This window comes from Electrophorus electricus, chromosome 20, assembly GCF_013358815.1.
Source record: "Electrophorus electricus isolate fEleEle1 chromosome 20, fEleEle1.pri, whole genome shotgun sequence".
In the NCBI taxonomy this organism is placed as follows: domain Eukaryota; kingdom Metazoa; phylum Chordata; class Actinopteri; order Gymnotiformes; family Gymnotidae; genus Electrophorus; species Electrophorus electricus.
The window spans coordinates 12,788,338-12,813,337 of NC_049554.1; the positions used below are offsets into that span (position 1 = coordinate 12,788,338).

Below are 25,000 nucleotides of genomic sequence, written 5' to 3' on the forward strand. Positions count from 1 at the left end.
GGTCTTTTTTTTTTTTTTTTTTTTGTTTATTAGATATAATTTGCAAATGGTATTTTGGGCTGTATCAAATTTCATGATAATGCTTTTTTTGAAGGTACCCACACACACGGCCCAATATCTGGAAGGCCACAGCCAGAGGACTAGCTTTCTATTTAACGTTGGAAGTGGCAGAGTACACACTGTTGGATTAGCACAGTACAAACAAACAAACAAACAAACAAACACATGCACGCATACACAAACAGCAAGAGAGCTCTATAGCTGTAGCAGAGATGAAAACATCTGGAAAACACACTAACAATAGAAGATAGATAGATAGATAGATAGATAGATAGATAGATAGATAGATAGATAGATAGATCGATAGATAGATAGATAGATAGATAGATAGATAGATAGATAGATAGATAGATAGATAGAGAATGAGAGTGAGAGAGAGAGAGTGTTTGAAGAAAACAAAAAGGATACAGTCCTAAGAACACAATGTAAAAGACGTCCAAAAAAGACACACACACACACACACACACACACACACACACACACACACACACACACACACACACACACACACACACACACACACACACGGGAGGAAGAGGAGGAAGTACAGTAGGGTGTATCCACAGACAGTCTCCACAGGAAGGTCTAACAGCACACACACGGAAGTCACAATCACACAACTACACCTTTAATACACACAACAAGAGCAGAAACACTCAACAGCGTGCGTTACAACTAGCCTGGCTGTCGTCTCACTGTGTGTTGAGCTACAAAAACTGCAACGGTCTGATAAGTTACAATATTGAGAGCATCACCAGCTCCAGATGATGTGAGAAAATGCAACTCTTAAAAATCTTTTAGCTTCAGTTTTCTCAGCTCGGAGTAATCGGAGTAGGCTGGATCTGATCCAGTTTACTGAATTTGTCATTTTTATGATGCTTAATTTTAGGTGATGTCCCTGAATAATTCATCTTTTTATTTAAAAGAAGCAATATTTTCTGTTTTGTATGGAATTGTAACCATTTTAATATACAAGGAACTATATATAATGTATGCCTTTACAAAAATTTATATACATTAAACTTAATATATGAAATATCATGTTTGAAAGCAAAACAGTACACACAGATATCAGTTTTTTGAGTGTTTTCACACTCTCATGCATGCACACATACAAGTGTGCGCACGCACACACACAGACACACACACACACACACACACACACACACACACACACAAGCTCTAAAAACTCTACAAGTGCTACAACAGTCCTCAAAAGGTTCAGCTTGTGGCCAAACATCTCATCAAACATCTCATCAAACATCTCGTTACAGAGGAATAAATGAGGACGGTGGCTGAAACAACACTGATGTGCGTCTTAACCGCCATCTTCTGTCACATTTCATAATTGAAGCATGACTGCCAAGATAAGAGTAGCAAAAAGATCTGGGTTTATACACCCGTGTGTAAACACCGGGCTCTCATTATGTACACCGATCTCCACTGGAGTTTTAGCTCAGTTATGAACACATTTCTAGATCTGTCAGAACAATCCGGCAGTGGCTTGGGTAGCAGGCAACCCTTCCTAAAGCAGGCTGGGTAAATCTCCCAGGATACGGCAGAACGTCGCCTGGGGAAGCTGGGCTTGGCCACGCCACGGCTGTGAGGTGTGCCTGGCTCACGTCTGTCCAGAAACCAAGCCTTGCCTGCCAGGATGTCAAGGCTTCAAGGCCAAAGAGGCCAAAATCAGGGAACCCCACCCTCTCCCCGCCTACATCTACCACCATCTGGACAAAGGACCCACACGCTGACCCAGCCTACCTCTACCACCGTTTGGACAGGGAACCACAACCCCCAGTCAATTTGCTCTTCTGCCTAGAACCGAATAAGCAAAGAGTGCTAAAAATGACTAGACATGGTTCAGATGGAGAGGAGACACAATGCAGCAGCAGCAGTAACCCCTCCCCCAACACCACCCCCCACAGTTATTCTCTGTTATTGACACCCAAGCTGACACCCCTCCCCATTCTCTTATTAACCGCCTCCCACTTACAGCTCTGCCCTCTCAAACTTAAATTAAATTAAAACCTACTGTTGCGCAGTCATGTAATTACGACTATGCGTTGCTGACTACGCAGTCGCCGTCCGTCAGAGACTCTAATGTCGCTGCATTAGTCCAGTTCCCATCTAATGGACATGCTCCTTCTCGCACGCCGGTCAGTCTTTCCCGTCTAAGGGACATGCTCCTTACGCCTTGGTTCTCTCATGCGCTGGTCAGTCTTTCTTCGGGTTTGTCGTGGTCCCCACCAGATGCACTGCATGCAATTATCAGGCTGATTAAATCTCAGCATGATGGGGGAACTCAAACAAGACAACATTGGTCTTCTGTTTGGTCCAAAAAGAGATGGCATGGGTATGGTAGACGCCCGAGGAGTTATGGTGGACGGGCGAAAAATAAAACAAACTAAAAAAACAAAAAACAAAAAAACAACCTTTGCTTTCACGTCAGAACCTGACTGTGTCTCTAGACTTGAATATTTAATGTGCACACACAGCAGTTGTCCAGGGTCCATCAGTTTACTCTCGGACATGCTTTACCCACCGTCTCCAGTCTGGAAACATGAAAGCAATCTGAAGCGTCACTTAATCAGGCCTTTAAAAGCAACGCAATAAAACATCCGCCCAAAAAAAGGACTAGCTGTTTTGAGCAATTGACCTGCTCTCTGGGTGCATCCGTCACTATGCTGAAGGATCCCCAGACTCGGCTCTGATAGGCAGAAGTGTCCACAGTGTCCAACTGAAGTGTCAGGAAGACAGATGCCAACGTAATCTTTCTTGCTGCCATGAACTCGAGGCGAGCTGGCATTCAGTTTTAGTTGACTGGGGGATCTGCTGTTTGTGACATGTTTCAGTACATGAAGTATAAAATTGACTAACACTTTCCTTCCTGTGACCAAACCTTTGGCAACTAGGCTACAGAAATAGACTTGACAATGATAAACACTTGATAGGACAGAGGAACGTGCTTGAATGCTTGAAACGACAAACAAAATATACACACTTGAAAAAATATACACACTTTCTTTTCGCTGTAAATCTCCTACAACTGTCTAGAGCCAATTCCACAGTGACCAAACATCAACAAAATCAGATGCTGGGTTGGTGCACACACGTGCGTGCAATAGCTGGGAGAACTCTAGTCTAGAATATTCCATCCCAGGAGAACAACGAATGCCCCACCATCCCAGGAGAACAAGGGACGCCCCGCTATCCCAGGAGAACAAGGAATGCCCCGCCGTCCCAGGAGAACACGAAATGCCCCGCCATCCCAGGAGAACAAGGGATGCTCCAAATGGAACAGATGCATGCATGGACTTGAAGTCATGATGAAGAACATATCCACTGGAATGATATATGGTAGAAATATGATGTTAGGAGATATGGGAATACTGCTCCATCTTACCTGACATTGGAAACTCTCAAGGCCTCACTCTCCGTCCTGAAAAGCCAAAAGGAAAAGCACAGTGAGGAACAGCAACAAAAACACTTTACTACGGCTCTGTTATATAAACAGATGCACAAGGCATAAACTGAATAGATTGTTTCACTTTCTAACATAAGGGCAGATACCACGCTGTGAGATTTTAATCACTGCTCTCGGTCTGATTTTTAAAATACACCACACACAAATGTTTTAGCGACACTGAGGTCTTTTCCTTTACCAGCACTGAAGCAAAATAGCAGCAAATCCAGCCTGGAAAAAGTTTAAACTGGATGTCATTTCAGGTGAGATGCGTTATATATCTTGGCTACTGAGACTTTCATTTAGTGACCCGTGAAATCTCAAGTGCCTTTTGGTCCTCATAATATAAAGTACTTCCCTTGGACTGATGGTTTGAATTCATATAGATTACTTTGAAATGAGATTTATTGCTTTCCTGCTACTTTTCAATTTTATGGTTCAGAAGGGGCTTTTTCTGGGGGGAAAGGGAACCTAAGTGCAGGAATCATTTTGGTGTAACAGCAACCAGAAATCTGCTCTGTATCTTCCAAGGCAATACACCTTCTGCACTGCATGGAGGTCCCGCGATTCAAGGAGAAACAGAACTGCGCTCCATGCAGGTAAAAATAGCTTTGACAAAAACAAGACCACAACAGATAACGGAAAGACACAGCGTGAAAATCCTGTGAGCCCCAACTCCTGGAATGGCAGCATTCATGTTCCTGCTATGATCCCATTCAACATGGTTTGCGGCTGTGTGATTTGCAAGTTAATATCGTGCCGAGTCCCAAAGGGCATTGTGGGTATGCGAGGCTCTCGCTGTGTGATGGAGGGTTCTAATATTCACACCCCTGGTAGTTCCAACACCTCGGGCTTCTCCTGCCTCATGACCTATTCAATAATTCACCAGATATACCTCCGATATAGGGTTCCGTGAGTGCGGACTGAAAGGTACCCGGAAGGCTCGCTGTGCCGTGGATCTGAAGACGCTTTCAGGCATTTGTCTTTGAAAAAAAGGAAAAGACGGGAGAGTCCTTTGTGCTCCATACAGAGAGACGACAAGGATCTGTAACGTCACGCTGCATGTCATCTGGACACATGTTCTGCAAACTGAAAGACCTTTTTTTTTTCTCTCTCTCTCCAGTGGACAGCGGATTGGGTTGCCCATGTTAAACAATAAATGCAACGCACACGTGTCTCAGTAAAGTGCATCTTTGCCAACCCTGCGATAAGAGTTTCTTTGTCAGAATAAATACCTGCGCTGCTAAACCGCTTGTGTTCAGAGAAGCAGCCGCGATGTCCTGAGCTCTGCGTTGGGTTTGTAGACCTCAGGTGACCTCTAGCCAGACACGAGTCCAACACAAACTATATGTACAAGTTATTTATCACACACACACACACACACACACACACACACACACACACACACTCCCGCAAGCGAATGCACGTGTGCACACGCACACGCGCGCGCGCACACACACACACACACACACACACACACACACACACATACAAATAAAGATGCAAACCAGATTCACATTATTAAATGCCAGTCTTGGAATTTAGACCATGGTGAGAGATCTTTGCATGCCGTCAGGCCCTTGCAGCTGATCCAGAGGGCCCTCACCCATCCCAAATGTTCCCCTCTCAGTCCAACCTCCCCCTGGCTACCTGCAGCTGCTCGTATCAGGTTTAAAACCACAGCCCTTGTCCATCAGGACAAAAATAGACTTTCTCAAGCTCACTTGTCTGTAAGCGAAAGCCCATCTGAATCTCTGAGTCTCCACCTTTCAAGACTCATGGAGGATGAGCGTCAAGACTCTTCTCGGTTCTGGTACCCAGCAGGTGGTAAGAACCTCCACTGACTGTAAAAGCAGCAGAGTCCCATGCTGTCATCAAATGCCTACTGAAAATTCATCTCTTTGAAAATCCCCTGTATTAAACCGAGGCACTTTAAAGGAGATTTTATAACTGCACTTGACTTTCTCAGCAATTGCTCTCGAATCGTTTAGCACCGTATCTGAAATGAGTGACTGTCACGTAACGCTTGAAATAGAAGCCTCTGTCTTGGATATAAACAGTCAGCTGGTTCTGTTAGCTTGGGGTTAAGCACATAATGCCACTCCAAGGTTAACAAACAGCACTTCTTAGGATACTTGGAAGGTTTGGGAAAACTGAGAAATAGGAGATTTCTGCACCTCAGCAGGAGGTCTAGACTATCCATAAACAGCAGACATTCGGAATCTTTCATTTGTGCATTCTAGTGATTTGGACAATGCATAAAATTATCACAAACTACTAACCCAATTAAAAGGAAATATGTTTAAAACTTGATTACCAAAGAAATAAGCTTCAAAAATAACTCAACATTCAACAATGGAACATCAAAGGTCTCACATGACAGCGTTGCCGAGGGACGCAGTCTTATCTAGGCAATCAAAGAAGCGGCACAATGCCAGGAATACTCCGTGCCAGTCTGGAATATTGACTTTGACATTAAACGTAAAGTGGGTTTTTATCCTCTGTTGATCAAATCGCTGTTTGCTGGCTAACTCCACGCACTTGGCTGTGATAATGAAAAGTTTAAAATGCTCTGATATCTTGACACCTCTCATTCTGCACACCAATCAGGAAAAGTCATCAAAGCATTGCTGTAACCAGTCGCTAACAAGCAATTCTCCAAAATAAATGAGCAAACAAACAATCAAACAAAAAGTCTGGAAGTGTAAGACGCGTGCAAAGCTAACACTGTAGCTTCCGAAGCCTCACGGCCCCGTCAGCCACATCCGCCTGCGGTCTGAGAACAGACGTCTGGGACTAAAGTCCCTCCATCATCAGTCTGCAGCCCTGCGGTACACGGAGGGGAAAAAAAAACACCCTCCAGGTACAAAAGCTCAAGCGACGAGACTTTCTGTTCAACTTTACACACGACAAATATAACCTGCAGATAATGAGGTATGCTGCCTAGCACGAGCCATTTCAAACTTTCCCAAATCCCTGTAAATGTACGTGTAATTGGACATACACAGCAGATCAGTATGCGTGCAGGACTGTTGGTCATATTACCACACATACTCAACCACACTCACAAAGGCAAAAACAATCTTTTTGAGAGAAGTGTTTAAAAAATAAAATAAAATCCTGTCTCGAAGAATTTCTCAACCGCACAGTAAGAAAAGCAACACGTCTGTTCGGTTACTGGAAAGTGCCAGGTCATGAGGACCCAAATCACTGAGGTTCAGTCGAGGTCCAATCAGGGTCAATCAGGGTCACTCATCACCATGGAGACTGTTCTCCTGACATGCTTGTGTATACAATTAAATCAAAACTTCTGTATGCATTACAGATCATTTCTTAGAAATACAGTCACATGTCGGGGCACGGAATTATCCTGCAGTGTTGCCCTGACTTAAAATCCTTCTTCAAATAGGGGTTTTTCGGACTAAAAGCCCTCCTTTTAACAGGAAAGATGGCAATCCTGTACAGCTGAAAGAACAATCCCATCTTCACCATCATCATCATCATCATCATCATCACAGCAACCCCTGTTACCCGATCAGGCCACGGGACAACACCCAATCCCAGCAGACCAGACTAACGGTTAGAAAAGGACGCTCTACACGAACGTGACTGTGTTAAACAGATGTTGTAAACAGGACACTTACGCGTGCATGATAAGTGCATCACACTAAACAGGAAAAAGCACTCACAGTGATTGATGAAATTAGACAACAATAGGTGTAACTACAGTTCTCACCACCACACTGGTGCTTCCACCTCGCCTCCAGATGAATTAGGGGGATTAAGATAATTACAGTTTTGTTAACCAACTGGGCGTTCGAGCACTCGGGAATGCCGATTTATTACACATTTCTTCTCCTTGTTGAGAGCATGGTTGTTGTTTTTGGGGGTTTTTTGACTGAAGAAGATTTTAGGTGTCTTAATTAGAATAACGAATCTGTTGTTTTTTTCTTTAACATTTCATATTCGTGTTTAATCTTCTCCAGCGCTGGCCCAAAGGGAGGAAGTGGTTCCCTTTTGAGCTAAACGTCTTCCAGTATGCGCAGATTCTAAACCTGTTTCCAAAGTTCAAACTTCCGGCACCTTTGTGATTCTGAGCCTTCAAACCTTTTAAAAGGACGAAAACAAAAACCGTCTTGCTTTTCTGAATTTTGACTGGTCAGAACAGAGTGAAGAAATTGGATCGGCTGTCCCTGCATCCTTACACTTACACATTTAATATTTCTACTGTACAAGGTGCTTTAATGGTGCCTCGGTAGCAGGGGGTGACTCAGCTGTTTTAATGTACGATTAATCGTGCGGCAAGGAAAGATTCTCCCAGCCGCCTCCGGTAACCGCACGGGACGCCCAGAACAAAGCAAATGGGCCCTGAAGTGAAAATAAATCTTTTCCCATTCCACAACAGCCTTATGTGTGTTCTATTTCAAATAAACGCACCTTAGGTACTGGGACAGCACCAGGCAAAAAAAAAAAATATATATATATATATATGTCAAAATTATTATTAGAATGCCTGTTTGATCTATGGATTAAAACTGAACAAGTGAAATATGTTTGACCCGAACAGAGAGAGAGGGACTTTTCATGGCTTTTTTAGGCCCGTGTGGGTTCTGGATCATTTCGGATCAGCCGCAACTCTTTCCGATTCCCTCACGCTTCGGAGCTTTAGTGTTCCGGCCTCTGGCGGAGTTGCGGTCTTATTCGGCCAGACGCCTCCCTACGGCCAGACTGTATACCGGCGTCACGGAGGTGAGCTTGGGCTCAAGCCTGCTCAGTAACTGCAGTGATTCCAGCACGCAAAGGAAGGAAAAACTAAAGAGAAGAGTATCTTGGCTGGAGCCAAGGAAGCTTCACTTCTCCTCCATTAGGAAATCTCTCTCCAGGTCACTGGCTTTTGGTCACAGATGTCCTGTGCCATGACAAAGGATCCATTGTGCTGGGGGGGGGGGGGGGTGCCTTTCAGAATATTATCTATAAAAACAAAATTCATTTACGTATTTTGCGTGACAAACAAAATTCCTTATGCACATTCACTCCAACACTGTTCTCAAGGCTCGTGGCTCGAACCAAGTCAGGCAAAACAAACAAACAAAACAAAACAAAACAACAAGGAGAACTGCAAACAAACAACAGACAGTAAAGCTATGCATTGGATTTCCTTAAAAAAACCCCAACTAATTCCTAATTCCTTTTTGCCAGTATTCTTACATCGTAGGCTGTGACCAGTTCATGGGGGGGCGGGGGTTGCATCCTTCCAGTGTGACTGCAGCCAACATGCCATCATCATGAATAAAAAGATGTGAACATTCAGGTAAAATGCAGCCATTAAGTGACACCATCTTGCATCCCCTGCAAGACGCCACATTACACAAACTCTCTGCACTTTCCGTCTGAAGCACAGAGCAGAAATGAGCCCTGGAGAACGAGGTTGCGCAGAGGACACCATGCTAGAAGGTTCCGTGACACTTCACAACAGGCTCCGACACAGTCTTTCATGTTTGAGATCAATTCAGTCAGTTCAGGCTTTGTATTAAATTCGGGCAAACCGGTCAGTTTAAATCATAAAACCTATTAAGCATAAAATGGCTGAAATGCAGTTTTTTAATCAACTGACCTGATCATCCAACCTTGCAACACTGTTAACTACACTTTAAAAAGAAAGTAACAATACTAATGATTTATCTGTAGCTTCAGGCCACAACATCTTCCACAAACCTCCAATCGCATCACCATACGTGTGTTTCATAATCTCAGAGGTGCCGGGGCCACACTTCTCGGCTCTTCCGTGCGGCCTGGCTGACTCGAGTCAGCCGTGTCTAAAGGTCACCTAGATTCAGCCACCCTCCACTCTGCCTCCTCCTCCTCCTCCTGATTACATTAGAGCTTGTTTAATCTGGCTGGGTGATGAACTTAAACTTTCCACCCCCGCGGAGCCTACAGCTCAAAGACAATCCCATTTCCAGAGTGGGGGAGTGGAGCGTCCGGCACGTGAGAACGTACCCGGCAAACGCCGAGTACGCTTGACCGATCGTCGGAGGGGAAAACAAAAAAATGTATTATGATACATTTCACGTAATCTTATCCCAGATGTTATTTCTGAATTTAAGGCATAACTACTTGATCTGGCCGTCGGCGTGTTTTTCAGGAAACGTCTGTTGTGTCATTAATCTGTCGTGTTCGATCTACCTTTCCTAGTTAAGAGTGTTGGGATATGTCCCCGCCGTTCTAAACTCCACTGACTAGCAGCTGTGTGGACCTACTCAGTCCAGCTTCCGTACAGTACATGGTACTGCAGCCACTGTTTAATGCCCTACTGCACAGCTGCACTCTGCTGACACCTGAGTCTCAGTGGTGCATGTACCACAGTAAGAAAAAGAAGCATTACTCTCATTAGCTATTTGTAAACTTTTCTATAAAATGTACAATATTAATAATACTAATGCTACTACTACTAATAATAACAATAAAAAAAAAAAATAATGACGATGATGATGATTATTGCACATTTTATAATAATGACGATGATGATTATTGCACATTTTAAAGTGCTTTAGAGAAAGATACATTAAGAAATAATTAATGGAATAAATGTAGATAAAATACAAGTATTAAACCATAAATAAAATAGAACAGCACAATAAACAAAGACAAAGAATAAAATCCAAGAGCAGAATATATACTACAGAAATCACATTAAACATTAATTACTGAACTGAAAACATATCTAGTGTTGTGTCTCTCAGCTGTTGGTAATAGAGACTTTTAACTTGCCTGGCTCTGATCTTCACTGACCTCACTGGCAGACATCATTTTGGTTGCCATCTGCAAACACGAGTCTGCTACCGTTACACGGGGCGTTAACCTCAGGGGATTAGTCTTTGACCCATACTCCTCTTCACTCTCCCGACTATTAAAATGCTGCCACCACGGCCTTTGACATCTCTAAAGGTTTCACTGGCTATTGGCGTTAACCCACATTCAGAAGAAGCTTCTGACTATGACTGTTGAACCCTCCCATGGTCTCCTTCCCTCCTAACTCTGAGAATCCCCATCACTATTGCTCCAGCTTTCTACCTCTTGGCTCCCAGGTGGTGGTGCGTGAAGGTCGCGTCATCTGCTGTCCTAGTGCGTAAACGCCGGCCCACCTGACCTCAACCTCTCCCAGACGTTCCCCTTTTAAAACTTGACTTCGCCTGCCCTGTTCTCTCAGCATCTGCGCTCACCTCATTCCTCCTCTTAAGTTGCATCTAGAGGTTGGTTGGTTTATTTATTTTGGGGTTTTTTGTTTGTTTGTTTTTTGTATACATCTTTCTGGATGTCTGACGTGACTCATATTTCGCTGTGGCCGCCGGCGGCACGTTTTCGGAGCCGAAGCGGCCGTGCTCGGCTCTGACGCCAAGATGTCTTCCCTTGAGCAGCGCGCCGGCAGGTTTCAAAACAAAGCCCTGAAAGTGAGGGGAGAGACCCCGTCACAGAGAGGAGACGGCCCGGCCTCGGTGAGCAGCTGAATAAAGATACTCTCTCTGTCTTACAAGAAGCGAGCATCAGCTCTCTGGTGATTGGGTAAGCCTGAGCTCTGGTACTGGCGCTGGCGGGACAGAGGAACCACACTAAAACTGTCGATAGCAGTGGACGTGTACTTTTTTTTGCTGTTGGAAACTTGTCCCAAAATTGACTAGGGACATTTCCTGGAAACTGATTTTGTCCACAGACTTTAGATTGGTCTTCCCTTTTTTTTTGCATTTTATTGTAACAAACGGGAGAACACGGCAGCTTGACACGTAAACAAAACATAAACAAAGAGTACAAGGACCACAGGAGCAATAAACACCCAGAACACAGAAACGCCAAGAAAAGCCAAGAGCACAACAATCAATAAGTGATATGAAATAAAGATATAAAGATGGCTTCCCATTCCACTGTCCTGACACCACGCAAGGCCAACCAGGTGGTCAGCAGGGAGGACACAGGACAAGCACTCAGTGAATATGGACCTTACGGTACACAAATATACCGTAAAAACACACTGCTGCAGTGCACACAGGGTCCTGCGCTCCTGGACGGCGGCCGGGTCTGCCCCTCGAGGGGGCAACGTGGACACATAACCCTCCTGCTTAATGCCAGTGAGATTTCTATCGATTCCGGAGCCCAGCCGCTGTTCAAAGGAAAAGCTTGCTTGGCTACCGTGGTCCGATCCCAGCCAGGGTGACGTGTGCGCGGGACGGAAAACACGTCCGGATCGGGAAGACAGCAAAAGCAACAGCATACGTGGCCGGCATCCGCCAGACGTTTCGCGCCCACTCCATTCCCGCCACGATGGATTCCTCTAGCGGGCAGCCCTGGCTGATTTACGGGAGGGACGGCGTGCCAGCGCTCCGCAAGGCTCCAGCCGTAACGAGGCAGGCTGCGGAACGCCAGCGTGGGAACACGCGGAGAGCCGAAACCTGGGGCAAGGCAGGAAGAGAGTGGCACCGTCAGCGCCAACATGAAAGCGTGTTTTAAGGCGTTCCGGGGTGCCACGCGGAGTGGCGAGGTCACGCCACGGCTTTCCGGGACATTCATTATTCCGCCTTCCATAAAGGGGCTCAGCCGGAGTCATCCTGCAGCTGGGAGTCTGCGCTATTATTTACAGTCAGAGGTGATGCTGAACAGGGGCAAATATCACACATCATTAGGGTAATGAACTCAAGACGGCTTAGACGAACATCACACAAAAGACACCCACACCCACAATTTCACAAAGGGAGCAAAAAATACAGTGCGTTTCTGTTCTGCCTCATAAGAGGAAGTCATTTTCAAGTAGCATTTGCTACAGAAAAACATTTAATGCAATCAAACTTAACACGGAACAGACTTCTATAAACACGTATATACTCTTGTTCCATTGACTGATCAATACAACAGAAGCAGGAGGGGTAATTTTCCCATTTTAACTTGCTCTCCTACAATGAAGTTTGAAGGACAATTTAGGTTGAAAATGGAAGGAGAATGTCAACATAAAGAGTCCCCGTATCGACCCAGTGAAAGAAACACATTGCGCGTCCAGTTGTGATGTACCTGGGAATGCACGCAGCATTTCAAAACACAACTGACATCCTTTTGCTTCTGGAGGGAACCTCTAATAAACATGAAAGCAGACAAAACCTCTGCAAACTTTCATTGATATTTGTATGACAGACAATCATTCAGGCTTTGATTAACTGTCAAACCTGCAAGGAGATAAACCAGGGTGAACTCCTTACGTTACGTGCACGACACATACACAGTTGTCCGTTATCCAGTGTTTTCGCGCGAGATCCGTCCCCGTGTTCCGCACGGGGAAGCCGTGGAGCGCATGTGTGATGCTCTAAGCCGTCACGCACTACCTCATTAAAGGCTGTCCAGTGGGTAGTAATCACTTTAAATGAGTTTAGTCATGCAGGCTGATCCTCTGCTCATGTGCGCCCCCTACAGGGAGCATCTGCGTGTACACGAGCGGCTCAGGGACGCCGTGCAGTTTAAGGCGTGGTCACGCAGCGCAGGAGGACAGATAACGGCACGTAATCACAGCCCACGTTTACTGGGTTTACTTAAGCGTTTGCTCCGAAGTGTTTGGGAAAACACGCAGGATTGGATTTCTTTCTCATTCCAAAGGTAAAGTGCGTGAAATGGAAGCCATTAAGGCAGCGATCGGCAATCTGCAATTTCAGACGAGACGCTGTATTACGACCCGCGGAAGAAGCTGTGAGAACACGCTGGAAACCAGAACAAAGCATCTGCACTGCAGGCTGCAGGTGGTACCTCACAAGAGGGTAGATACAGGACAGTCTCCGTCAGTCAGAGTAACAGAAGGGTCAGAAGTGTGGCACTGTATTCCCTGGTGGGTCTTTAGAAAACATAAAAGCCACTTGATGGTGTTGCCGATTGCGTTGCTTTGATCTCATCACCGGCCACTTGTCGTCACAGGCCATGCGTCATGTTATATTGAAGACTGCATTTTCCTTCACACTGGCAAAACAAACACCAGCAAATGTAATTGCTGAGACCTGATGGTTGGAGACATGATGGTTGGAGACATGATGGTTGGAGACATGTTTCTGAGGGTTTTCACCTCATGTCCTCTGGGTTTAATGCACACAATATTCTTAAGAATTTTAAACAGTCACTTGCCTCAGTGCGTTTGTCTGTCATCTTCTTAGTCATTGATAACAAACAGACAGCACAATACATGCGTGGCTGTTTGTGCTGAAGAGATGATTTATCTGCACTGGCCGTGGCTGTGAGTGGTAGGTGAGTTCGAGCTCTGCCCGGTGATGCGACCATCCAACCGCCTCGACTCGGCCTCGACTCGCATCGCCCTAGGCCCCATGTCCCCCCCCCCTGCGCCCAGCCGTAGCCGTAACCTCGCCGGTTACTGGCCAGTAGCAGGAGCCTTGGGCCAGATGAAAGGCCAAAGAGATTTATTCACCTTCCACTCTTCTCTAGGGGGTTGGACGCACTCCGGACGCACCGAGTCCCAGCACGGAAGGGAGCGCCGAGTAACACGAACGGCGCGAGGATTCAATGAAGGGCCTTATTCGCAGGATTCAATGAAGGTTGCACTCGCACTGGCAGAGCGGATGGATGGATGGATGGATGGATGGATGGATGGATGGATGGATGGCACAGGAGAAAAGCACAGTGGAAATACTGCGCCATTAATGTGCCGTCGTGGCGCGCCAGTCGGCCCTGTGGGGGTGGGGGGGGGGGTTGCTAAGCGATGTGCTAAATCAGATGGATTTCTTTCTTCCCTATAAGTGAGGAACAGTGGCGCTATTTGTCTTCATATACTAAAACACTGCAGTAGAAGGCACGGTGATGTTTTAAACATGCTGCGTCGTGTACGGTATCATTATTCTCCCCGTGCTAACGCAGGCAGCTAGAAGCAAGGTGACGGATTTCTGATGATGGCATAATACGGTTTCTAGACCGTGATATTAAAAGCCACGCATTTCCATGCACTGCGTATAACAGTTCCAGGTACAGTGCCGAGCACAGAACTTGACCACAGCACGGACTGGCATTTTAAACATGGCAGAGTGGGCGTCGTAGGTTACGGGCACTCAGGTCGGTGTGAAGCCTTCATCACGAACCCTTCCCTTTCTATGGAATTGTGTCCCATAGAAAGCCCCTCACATGTTTACTGAATACAGGTGTCTCAGAGAGAGAGAGAGAGAGAGAGAGAGATAACGGATGCCCATGTTTCCGGTCCACTTATCTCAGGCACCTCTCTTTTCCGGGCATTGAGCTGCTTCCCAGTGGCACACAGCAGTAGTGACCTCACTTCCTGCGCAGTTTCCTGTGTGTGTGTGTGGCCCGCTCACGTGGCGGTGATCAGAGCAGGGGAAGTATTCAGGAACAGATGAACAGAGCTGTGCCCTCTCTGCTCACCCGTGAGCTCAGCTGACTCGCAAACCTTAGTCTGTGTGAAAAAACTAAGCGCTAGTCTAAGTACTGGTACACCAAGTACTAGTGATGAGGTTTTAGAAGGTGTTTGTGCTGAAAGTGTGTGCTAAGGGTGTGTCAGTCTCACCTCACCAACCAGGACTATAAAATGGCCAGCACCAAAACGTATGTCCAAAACAAAGTATGCTTCCTTTGGCTTGTTTGCTCCCCGTGTGTGTGTGTGTGTGTGTTAACCATTAGAAGGTGCTCCGAGCACACAGACTGTCCCTACATGGGGTTTTCCCCAGGAAGATGATGAAATGGCACAAACAATGAGGGATATTATCAATCACAGGAAGCAGGCATGCTCAACCTGCACACAGCGAAAGAGAGAGAGAGAGAGAGAGAGAGAGAGAGAAGTGAAAGCCTGCTGTACTACAGTCAGGTGCATTTGCACATGCTGACCTAAAAGGCAAGGCTGCATTGGCCACGCGATCGGAGGCGCTCGGAGGCGCTTGTGTGGACAGCAGGAGCCGATTTCTGCACCGGGCATTCCAAGCAGTACCACTACACTGAAAGGTGAAGCCCATCCAAACGGCCACTGAGTCACCGCCCTGCTAGACCGACCTCTCATCAACAAAAGCGGGGTGTCCTGGAGAGGATAGTTCTGCTGAATCCAGGGGATTGAAAGGCTCACACACACAAGCGTGCACAACACACACACACACGCATGCACACAAGAATGACAGCATACATGTACCTAAACGTGCACATGCATGTATACACTCACACACACAGACAGCCCAGCACATGGCTATTTTGAAGAATTCACGTAAATAAAATCAAACCACGTGTTCACTATCACCATCACAATACCTGTACTGTCACCATATTCTAAACAAATGTTAATCACAAAAACCTAAAATCACAATGAGACATTTTCCCTTCAATATTGTTTAGTCCTAAATGCATAAATATACGCACACACACACACACACACACACACACACACATACACACACACGCGTTCACACACACGTATATGCACGCGCACATACACAGCTCTGAGTCAACATGATCAGGATCTGACGCAGACAAGACAGGCAAACTGTCACATACGAACATACCTGAACATGTGAACACATCTGGGTTTATTACACTGTAGTAAACAGTAAAAGACCCACTGAATCACGTGCCATCACGCAACCAGAGCACCGCAGCGGCGAGACCGGACAGTGGCCGGAATGCCACAGAATGCCATGGATGCTTTTGGCTCCGCTCTGCCGAACCTGGGAATGAAATAATGAGCGCACGGGCGGAAGTGCAGACTTTGCAGCCTTTAATTCAGCGCTCCCACCTACGCTCAGTCAGCCGTGCAGCGATCCCGGCATTCCTATAAACAGACTTCCCATCGCAGGAGGGATCAAAAGTAATTGGACGACTGGCAGCTCCATGGATTCACGGGCAGATGTGTTCCCAAGCTTCGTAAGCTCAGACGGTCCAACACAGTGCAGAGGGGAATAAATACGGTACAGACCACACAGGTAACGCAGCGCGGCGCTGGGTCACTGCAGTGAAGCCACTTAGATTTCCACTTAGATTAGGCAGTTCATATTTCATTTATTTATTTTTGTTAATATCACAAATCTACAGTGGCAAAATTGCGCTGAGTTTAAAATGTATGTATTGCTCTCGAATTCTAGTTTGCAAGCTGACTAACATTCAGGGTCATCATTTGGATTTGTTTACAACCCGTCACCTCTATGTGTTTAGCTCTTAAAACAGTAGACCGCAATTGACATTTCTTACTGAGCTTGTTTTTTTTGAGACTGTACGCAAGAAACATATTCTGGTGGGAAAAAAAACAAGAATAACTGAAAAACAAAACAAACAAAAATATTATTCCCACAATCCGGATAATTGTGTCCTGCTGGTTGCTGTGGTTGAGGATGAGGGATAAAGCGGACCTCATTAAAGTCATCAGCAGGAAGCATGAGCAGGGAACAGGTCAAACTAAGGACATTTTTTTAGAGTTGTCTCACTCTTTTTTGATTTTGCACTAGTGATTACCAAACACACAGTCTAATGTGCTTAAAGTTCTTAAGCACTATCCGGCAGGCGGTTGCTATGAGCGGGTCACTATCCAGCAGGTCGTTGCTATGGGCGGGTAACACCCCCAGGGGCAAAGCTGCTTTATTGGTGTTCAGTGGCTTGCAGAGCGCCACTGGAGTCCCGTTATCAGGTTCAGGACCACCAGTGTTGAGGCCCGGGTCTCTACGCTGCCTCAACCTTCACACGGAGTCTGGAGATAAGGCACTTCTGACTGAGGCTGGTACAAACAACAGGACGCAAATTAAAAAAGCGCAGTGAGGTCATAGTCTTGACTTTAAAGGAAACGCCATGCTCACAAGTCCATGTGCAATCTCACTGGTGAAAGACAGCTTAAAGCCCAACTAAGAATGTACTGGAAATTGGCAGTGAATCCCCTGGAGTAGTCATGCATGCCTGATGTGTGTGTCTGCTGGTGTGTGTGTGTGTGTGTGTGTGTATGTGTGTGTGTGTCTGCTGGTCTGTGTGTGTGTGTCTGCTGGTCTGTGTGTGTGTGTGTGTCTGCTGGTGTGTGTGTGTGTGTGTCTGCTGGTGTGTGTGTGTGTCTGCTGGTGTGTGTGTGTGTGTGTGTGTGTGTTGGGGGGGTCAGGAGTGTGAGCAGGGGGTTTGCCAAAGCTGCTGACCTTGCCAGTCATGTCTCATTAGCACAGATTAGTGCCTGCACACTAGTAAACACATTCAAGTGGATTAATTCCATCGGCCATTCCAGAACGAATCCTGCCTGCCTGCTGGCTGTTTGGAAAAGGAAAAATGTCCGAAACTGTTCCTTCGGACTTGGACTTCAGACCAAAATGCAACTGCTTTACCTGCATTTGCTTACACACGGGACTTCAAACGATTTAGCAGGTGCACTCAGAACCTGCTCATCACCTCAAGGCAACAAGCTTTGACTCAGTGGGCTGAATTTGAGGCAGTAGTATTTACCATCAACGTGGTCAGGCCAGACTCTCCCCGAAGGCAGAAGACTCGGTGCTCGGTTTCAGAACATGACGGATTTCAGACGTAATGACCAACATCATCCAGCCCCGTCGTAACGACGCTCACATGCCTGTTGGTCACTTTAGTATCAGTCAGGCACTGAAAACGTGACACCCGTAGAGTTGCGGGACCAAATGTCAGACAGAAGGTTGGTTATTCGAAATTAACACGTGACGTCAGCATAGGTGGAGCACGTGCCCTGCTCCGATAGTCCTGTGAAAGGCTACAGCAGTCCATGTAGGTAAACAGCCTACCGTCTCATTGCGCATTACGAGAGACCTATGGAAACAAAAACAAAAAACAAAAACGTGAACACGTCCGTCCGGGATCCGATTTCCCCAGACGGACTTCTGGTCGTGTTCCGCATCCGGACACGTCTCCCCGTGAGGCCGCCACATCCCAGCGTGCGTCTGCTTAACCTGCTTAACGATCCTCATTAATCAGGAAGTAATTAGCGTCGAGGCGAAGCGGAGCGCGAGCAGTCACACGCTTAAACGCCAGCCCGTGGGGTATGTGCGTCGCTCGGCATGCAGGAAGGTCGAGAGCTAGCGCATCGGGTCACGCACGTAGACAACAAGAGCGAAGGCAACGGATTACCTCGGACAGCTTTAAGAACGCAGAAGAGAAGACCAGTTGTAGATGTAGTCGTAGGAGAAGAGAAAACTCCAACTCACAGATGGATATAAACAACAAAAACAACCACAACAATGACAAAACAACATCAAGCACAACAATAACAAAAACCACAACCACAACAGCAACAACAAGAACACCACCACCTGTGCTCAGCTGCTGTTTTCTTGGTCTGGTGCAAAGAGCTTAGTGTGCACTGTTACCAAAACAGAAAACAAAGAGCACGACTGCTCGGTTTGATCCATTCCAGACCCAGCTGGAGGCAAGCGTACCAAACTGGCTGTAACGTTTAGAGCCTTTAGAAAGGTTCCTGCAAATGATCTGAACCGCTTCTCTGATTCCTCATCAAGTTGCAACTCAAGGGCCCACAGTTTTCCTAACAGGCCTCCAGGGGCCAGCCTAAACTCACGGGCGTGAGCAGGTCGTGTGTTAATGACGCCCTCTCAAAATAGATGGCGGATCCCCACAAAGCTCTGCTCTGTGGTGACGTTTACAGTCAGAAGCTCTGGCGATTTGATGCTCAGCAAGTGCCTCCGAGCCGCACAGGTACTTTGCCCTAAAGGCAGCGCGCGATAAATCTGTCGGCTTCCTTGAGACGTCCTCCGAAGCGACCTCGCCCAGAGCAGCTGTGGTGGGGGGAGTGTGTCCAAAGAGACGAGCACCACTGCGGTATGGTTCCTCATGATGGTGGCCACACAGACTGAATATCTGACGATCATTTACTCTTGAAACATCTGGCCAAGTGCAACAGGGCTACTTACTGAAGACTTAAAGCCACACCAGCCTTTGAGTCGAAACACCATCAGATATCTTCTCAGAACAAAAGCAGTGGCCTACATATGCCCCGCCCCCAGGCTCCGCCCCCAGGGTCCCGCCCACAGTACATACTCCGAGTTATCGTAGGCAATGCCTCTTGACGATCTACAATTTGATTTTTTCCCTTCGTCCCTCAAATCTAATAAGTGTGTCATCACTCTGGACAGGTTGAAACTGAAACATTTCATACAGAGACAGAATTTTTCCTCTCCAAAACATTTTTAAATGATGGAAAATTTGCCCAGCATGTAAGCGAGATTGCGCAGAGAGATCTGGAGAATTAAGATTCTTCTTTTTACCGCAATTAAAGAAGTACACTCACTGTCTCACTCGCTCGCTCTCTCTCTTTCTCTCTCTCTCTTCCTCTCTCTCTCCCTTCATTACTGTGAGAATTGCCTTAGGTCTGTCCACAACAGCAGGGTAGCAGGAGCCACTGAGTGCCAAGACCAGACTATTAAGAGGAATGGGTCAGATCTTTAAAAGGGCAAAGCTTGGGTGTGTATAAGGAAACGAAGTAAATTGTTGCTTAACGTCTCAGTTCTGGCACAAATAGTGATGCTAAATGTTTACTCACCTACCTTTTCAATTCTCCATGCAAAACAGGGTTTGCATTACATGTGAAATTACAATGAAAACTACTACCAGAGGTTATACTCTCATAAATGGTAGTTTTCCATGTCCACTCAAATTCTCAAAACTCCTGAAACATGGTTGTGATAGCTCTCCCTCTCTCTCTCTCTCTCTCTCCCCCTCTCTCTCTCTGTGTGTGTGTGTGTACACGCATGTTCCCTGAACTGTGCAAGGCACCTGAGACTCAGAACGAAAAACACTGTCTGTGTGTGTGTGTGTGTGTGTGTGTGTGTGTGTGTGTGTCTGTGCGTCTGTGTGTGTGTGTCTGTGTGTGTGTGCGCACACGAGAGAGGAGAGAGGGGACTAATCTCTCCACCCACAGGCTGCGATTTAGCGAATACGCACGAGTGTTAGATTTAATCTGTCCTGTCCCTCACGGCTCACAGCCTCCTGTCAGACACTTTCCAGAGCAACGAGGACAAATAGAAAGAAGGAACATACTGGTACCAACCCTACTCCACGGAGGTGGAGCTATGCTTGAGCGGTCGCGTCACTCAGAGGTTGGGGGCCATGCCTGTCGCACGGCTTCTCTCCGACTGTGGGCGAAAAAAACCCAAAAAACAAACATCCGTGGCAGAATCAGGGCGGGAGTTGGAACGCTATCAGCAAAACCTCTGCCAACAAGGCAGACGTGAGCTCGTGCTGTGCAGAGCTGACAAAAACAGCCTATAAAAGAGCACAACGAGCTCCTAAAACTCCCATAATCCTAGAATAAGGTTCTGTTTAGCATACGTGATCCATCACGTTACTTTCCATCTTATTAGGAATATGTGCTTCTGAGTTTCCGCAAACGTGAGCGTGACTAGGTGCACAGAAGCGGGATGACGTGGCATACCCACTGTAGTGTGTGTGTCGCGATGATTGATATCTTGATAAATAATGTCTCGTCCGTATGGAAGAAAAGACAACATGCCCCTGTCGCGCCACGCTGGGATATTGATCGCTGGTATTTTACAGAGTGCCTCGCCTGTCATCTCTGATGGATCAGTCAGTCCCAACACTCTAACCAGTGTTCACTCGTGGTTTGGTTCACCAGTGGATACTGGGAAAATGGGGTGGGAATCCCGTTTCTTTGAATGTTTTGTTTTTCATCACTGTGGAATTTCTTCTTAAACTTACATTTATGGCATTTAGCTTTTATCCAAAGCGACTTACAATTACGACTGAATACACCTTGAGCAATTGAGGGTTAAGGGTCTTGCTCAGGGGCCCAACAGTGGCGACTTGGCAGCAGCGGGGCTTGAACCAACAACCTTCCGGTTATAAGTCCCTTAACCAACTGAGCTACCACTACCCCCAGTGACTTATTTTTTTCTTTTAGCTATTTTTTAACTTTCTTATAATTTTATGCTCTTATATGCTTTACTTTTGTACATGTAACGGTCATTAAATGACCTCTTCGCATGAAATGCACTATACTGAAAACTCCAGCTGGCTGGCCCAGCGCAGGCTGCCGAGTAAGTGAAGCGCGAGAGAAAGATTAGTGGAGGATGTTCTCACGAGCTGTGAACTGTGGGAAAGACGCGCCACTGCACGGAGCAGCCAGAAGGTTTACGGATTAAAATGGCTGCTCGACGGATAAGCGATCTTACGGTTTAGGCCATAAGAATTTGGCGATACAAAACCATTGACAAACGGATCCATAATCAATACATCTGATAGACGCCATCAGCATGTCTTCGTTCTGACAGTCACGAACCCTCAGTTATCTTTTGACACACAGATATTTCAAGGCAATATGGGAAAAAAATTATTATTTTTTTAAAGCAGTGTTCTGTGAATTCTTATTGGTTCTGGCTCAATTTTCCAACAGTACAGCATTCAAGCCTAAACAACTGCAGCAAACCACTTCAAGGTCAACGTGACCTTAAAGGACAGACGTCTGACTGTTGGTGTTCAGCGAGCCTGTGAAGGAACCATCGGACCAGTGCTGGCATTTACCGAGCGGCAACGCAAGCTGTTTATTAGCCATTAGGTGAACGGTTTGGATGTCTGTCTCACTTTCAGGGTCATGAAGCCACAGAATTATCTGTACATCTTTATGTAATTTCTACGACACCAAATAAAATGCTCAGAGGAACATACATTAGCCAACGCCAGAAATAAGCCATGATTACCGGCCTTTGATGGAAAGCGTAAGCGGTATTGTATTTCACTTCCAGTCCAAGAGATCCACGTTCCATCCATCATAGCGCCGCCACCACCAATCACGACCTTGAAAAGCCAAACCTGCCCGCCGCTCCTGCACCAACAGTCACGTCGCCGTGGTACCCGTCACTGGTGTGATGCTGGAGCGCAGACTGGGAGGGTGGGATGGGTTTCAAGTGCCAAGTGCGACACCAGCACTCCGTGTGTGTGTGTACGAGGACGGAGCCAATCGAGCAGCAGTGGAACCTAAATGAACTACAACTTAATACCAAACACTATAAAGAACGATAAAATTGAGCAAAAATAAATGAAAATGAACATTTTTAATCAAAAATCGTTGTTTGATTTTTTAATTTTTATTTTTTTAAGCTTTAGCTGAAATGACTGAACTAGAATGGTGATGTCTGCAGGGCTATCAGGAATGTGCTAACAGAGGCCAAGGGAGCTAACACTGCGGGAAGATTAGGTGTGTGTGTGTGTGTGTGTGTTCTCTGGGTCATGTCTACAGTCGTCAGCACCATCTGGATGACGAACGTCCTTCATCTGGCCAACAGAACGTTCCCTCCCTCCAACAACACACGAGTCCCACGGTGTCTAGTACAGCCTGTGGACCGGATCCGGAGGGATGACGGCACACGGGAACCTGGACCACACACACAAGTCTGCAGACTGGCAACAAAACTAGGATGATTGGTCTTGATACTACCTTTGTGTAGTATCTTATGGCCTTGGCCTGGTGTACAGTAAAACTGTGGCTAGAGCTACAGTAAACCGGCTTGGGCTACAGTAAACTGTGGCATAGAGTGCAGTAAACTGGCTTAGGCTGTAGTAAACTGTGGCTTGGGCTACAGTAAACTGCCTTGGTCTACAGTAAACCGGCTTAGGCTACAGTATACTGTGGCTTAGGCTACAGTACACTGTGGATTAGGTTACAGTACACTTTGGGCGCTGCTGACAGCTTCCTGCCGAGGGTGACAGCTTCCTGCCAAGAAACAGCACGCGCAATAATTGCGCAACTTGAGAACGCTGTCAAGTGGAAAGCCGCAAGCAGTCCTACAGCAAACTCTCCGAAGTCCCAAATCCCGAGAGATGCTGGGGGGAAACTCAACACTGGGAAGGCAAACCACATTATAGGAATGACAACTGTGTGCAGCACAGATAACAGAATACGGCGGGAGGGGCCAACTGTGTCGTTCTGCATCGGTGAGTCCTGGAGTTCCAGTGAGAACGGTGCAAGACTGCCACAAAGCAAGACCTGCTCTGCACAGCGCTGCCCTGCCGGACAGTAACGGAGCACGTAGAGGTCACTGCCACAGAAGAAGAAGAGAAACCCTCATACAGATCACATCTTCACCAGAGTTCTGTTTCTTGCACCAACGCCACATTTAGAATCATAAAATATTATACACGTATCAGATTTGTACTGCACCAAATTTTCTCGGAGGCAAGCACTTACATTTCAACAAGTAACCTTCACAGACAACGTTTCACCACTGCTGTTTACACACAAAAATACAAGCACACCACCTGTAAATGAATCATGGCAGATACATGCTGAAACATTTACACTTCCGTTAAAATTAAAGGAAATAGCAGACGAATAAGTGACATGCCATCAGAGTGCATTTAAATCAGCCTGTGTTTCAGCAGTGCGTAGACGGAAGTAGGATTGGGATGGACACGGAAGCGCGGCACACCGTGGCTATGAGCTTCTCCCGTGTTCTGAAGGTTTCGCCAGTCTGCCTCCGAGGCTCTGAGACTGCCTTCTCCAGCCAATCTCTCACACCGACGAGACGAGCAATCAATGAGCCTGCATCGGTGAGAAACCGATCAAATTATCAAATTTAATAATAAACAATCGGATTTCAGCTAGCCGCAATATTCCAGTCCTCGACTGCGACCGGCACAGTGACACCAATGATCGGAAAGATGCTTCCCGGTGGAGGGCGGTTCTGCTTCAAACGCTTTTTCTCCCGCACGGGGAAGCGCGTGATTCTCCTCGATCGGAAACTTTGGCGGAAGTGAGTCCCCCTGGTCGAGGCTCCGGGCATGTGTAAAACCTGACGGCAAAACCCGTTTATTCCCACATAACGAGACATGAACGCCATGGCCGGGACACCGCGATCGATGCCTGGGGCAGGAGTCTCTTAAACGAATCACACCGACCCGTCAGCACCGCAGTGAACGAGAAGGGCTTCTGACAGGGCACGCTCAGCGCACGCGGCCAACCAGGGGTCTCGATCTCCATATCCAGCACGTGGTGTTACTTCCTGAAGGGAAACCACACACGGCAGACAGCCCCCTTCTTTGCGACACTCCGAGAGCCATTTGGCAGACTTTCCCGCTCACATATTTAATTATCCCGTGCCACAGATGTAGGAAAACGTGCCCAGCGGCGTATGGTGGGGCAGACACGAAAGACGAGTCTTCATCGTCTGACCCGCGGGACCGTCAGACAAGTCTGGTGGAGCGCTACGCTGTGCACTTTAACCACACCTTTTGCTCTCGTTTAATACGAGCTGCTGGTTGTTCGCGTAAGCTCGGATGCTCACAGGCCGAATGACGGGCGGACTGCAGTAACGCTTTGGGGGGGGGGGGGGGGGTTGGGGCTTCTTCTGGGTCTAGGCAGAGAGGATGCCCCGGCTAGAGCAGCACCATGGAGCAGGTCCACCTCAGTTCTGGCACGCGCGGACGGAACGGATGCAGGGTTTCCGCTGAGCACCAACTCTAAACCTGTTAAGTCATGCAGCACGGCGGCAT

At 46.8% G+C, this 25,000-nt stretch overlaps 1 protein-coding gene across 2 annotated transcripts in view; it reads right to left on the bottom strand.

Moving 5' to 3' along the window:
- The window catches only part of iqsec1b (IQ motif and Sec7 domain ArfGEF 1b), a 114,582-nt gene that overhangs the window by 83,234 nt on the left and 6,348 nt on the right, over positions 1 to 25,000 (bottom strand). For both annotated transcript variants that reach the window (XM_035520346.1, XM_035520345.1), the window contains exon 2: positions 3,464 to 3,499. In XM_035520346.1, the coding sequence (XP_035376239.1) occupies positions 3,464 to 3,499 (36 nt within the window). The remainder of the gene's footprint in view (positions 1 to 3,463; positions 3,500 to 25,000) is intronic.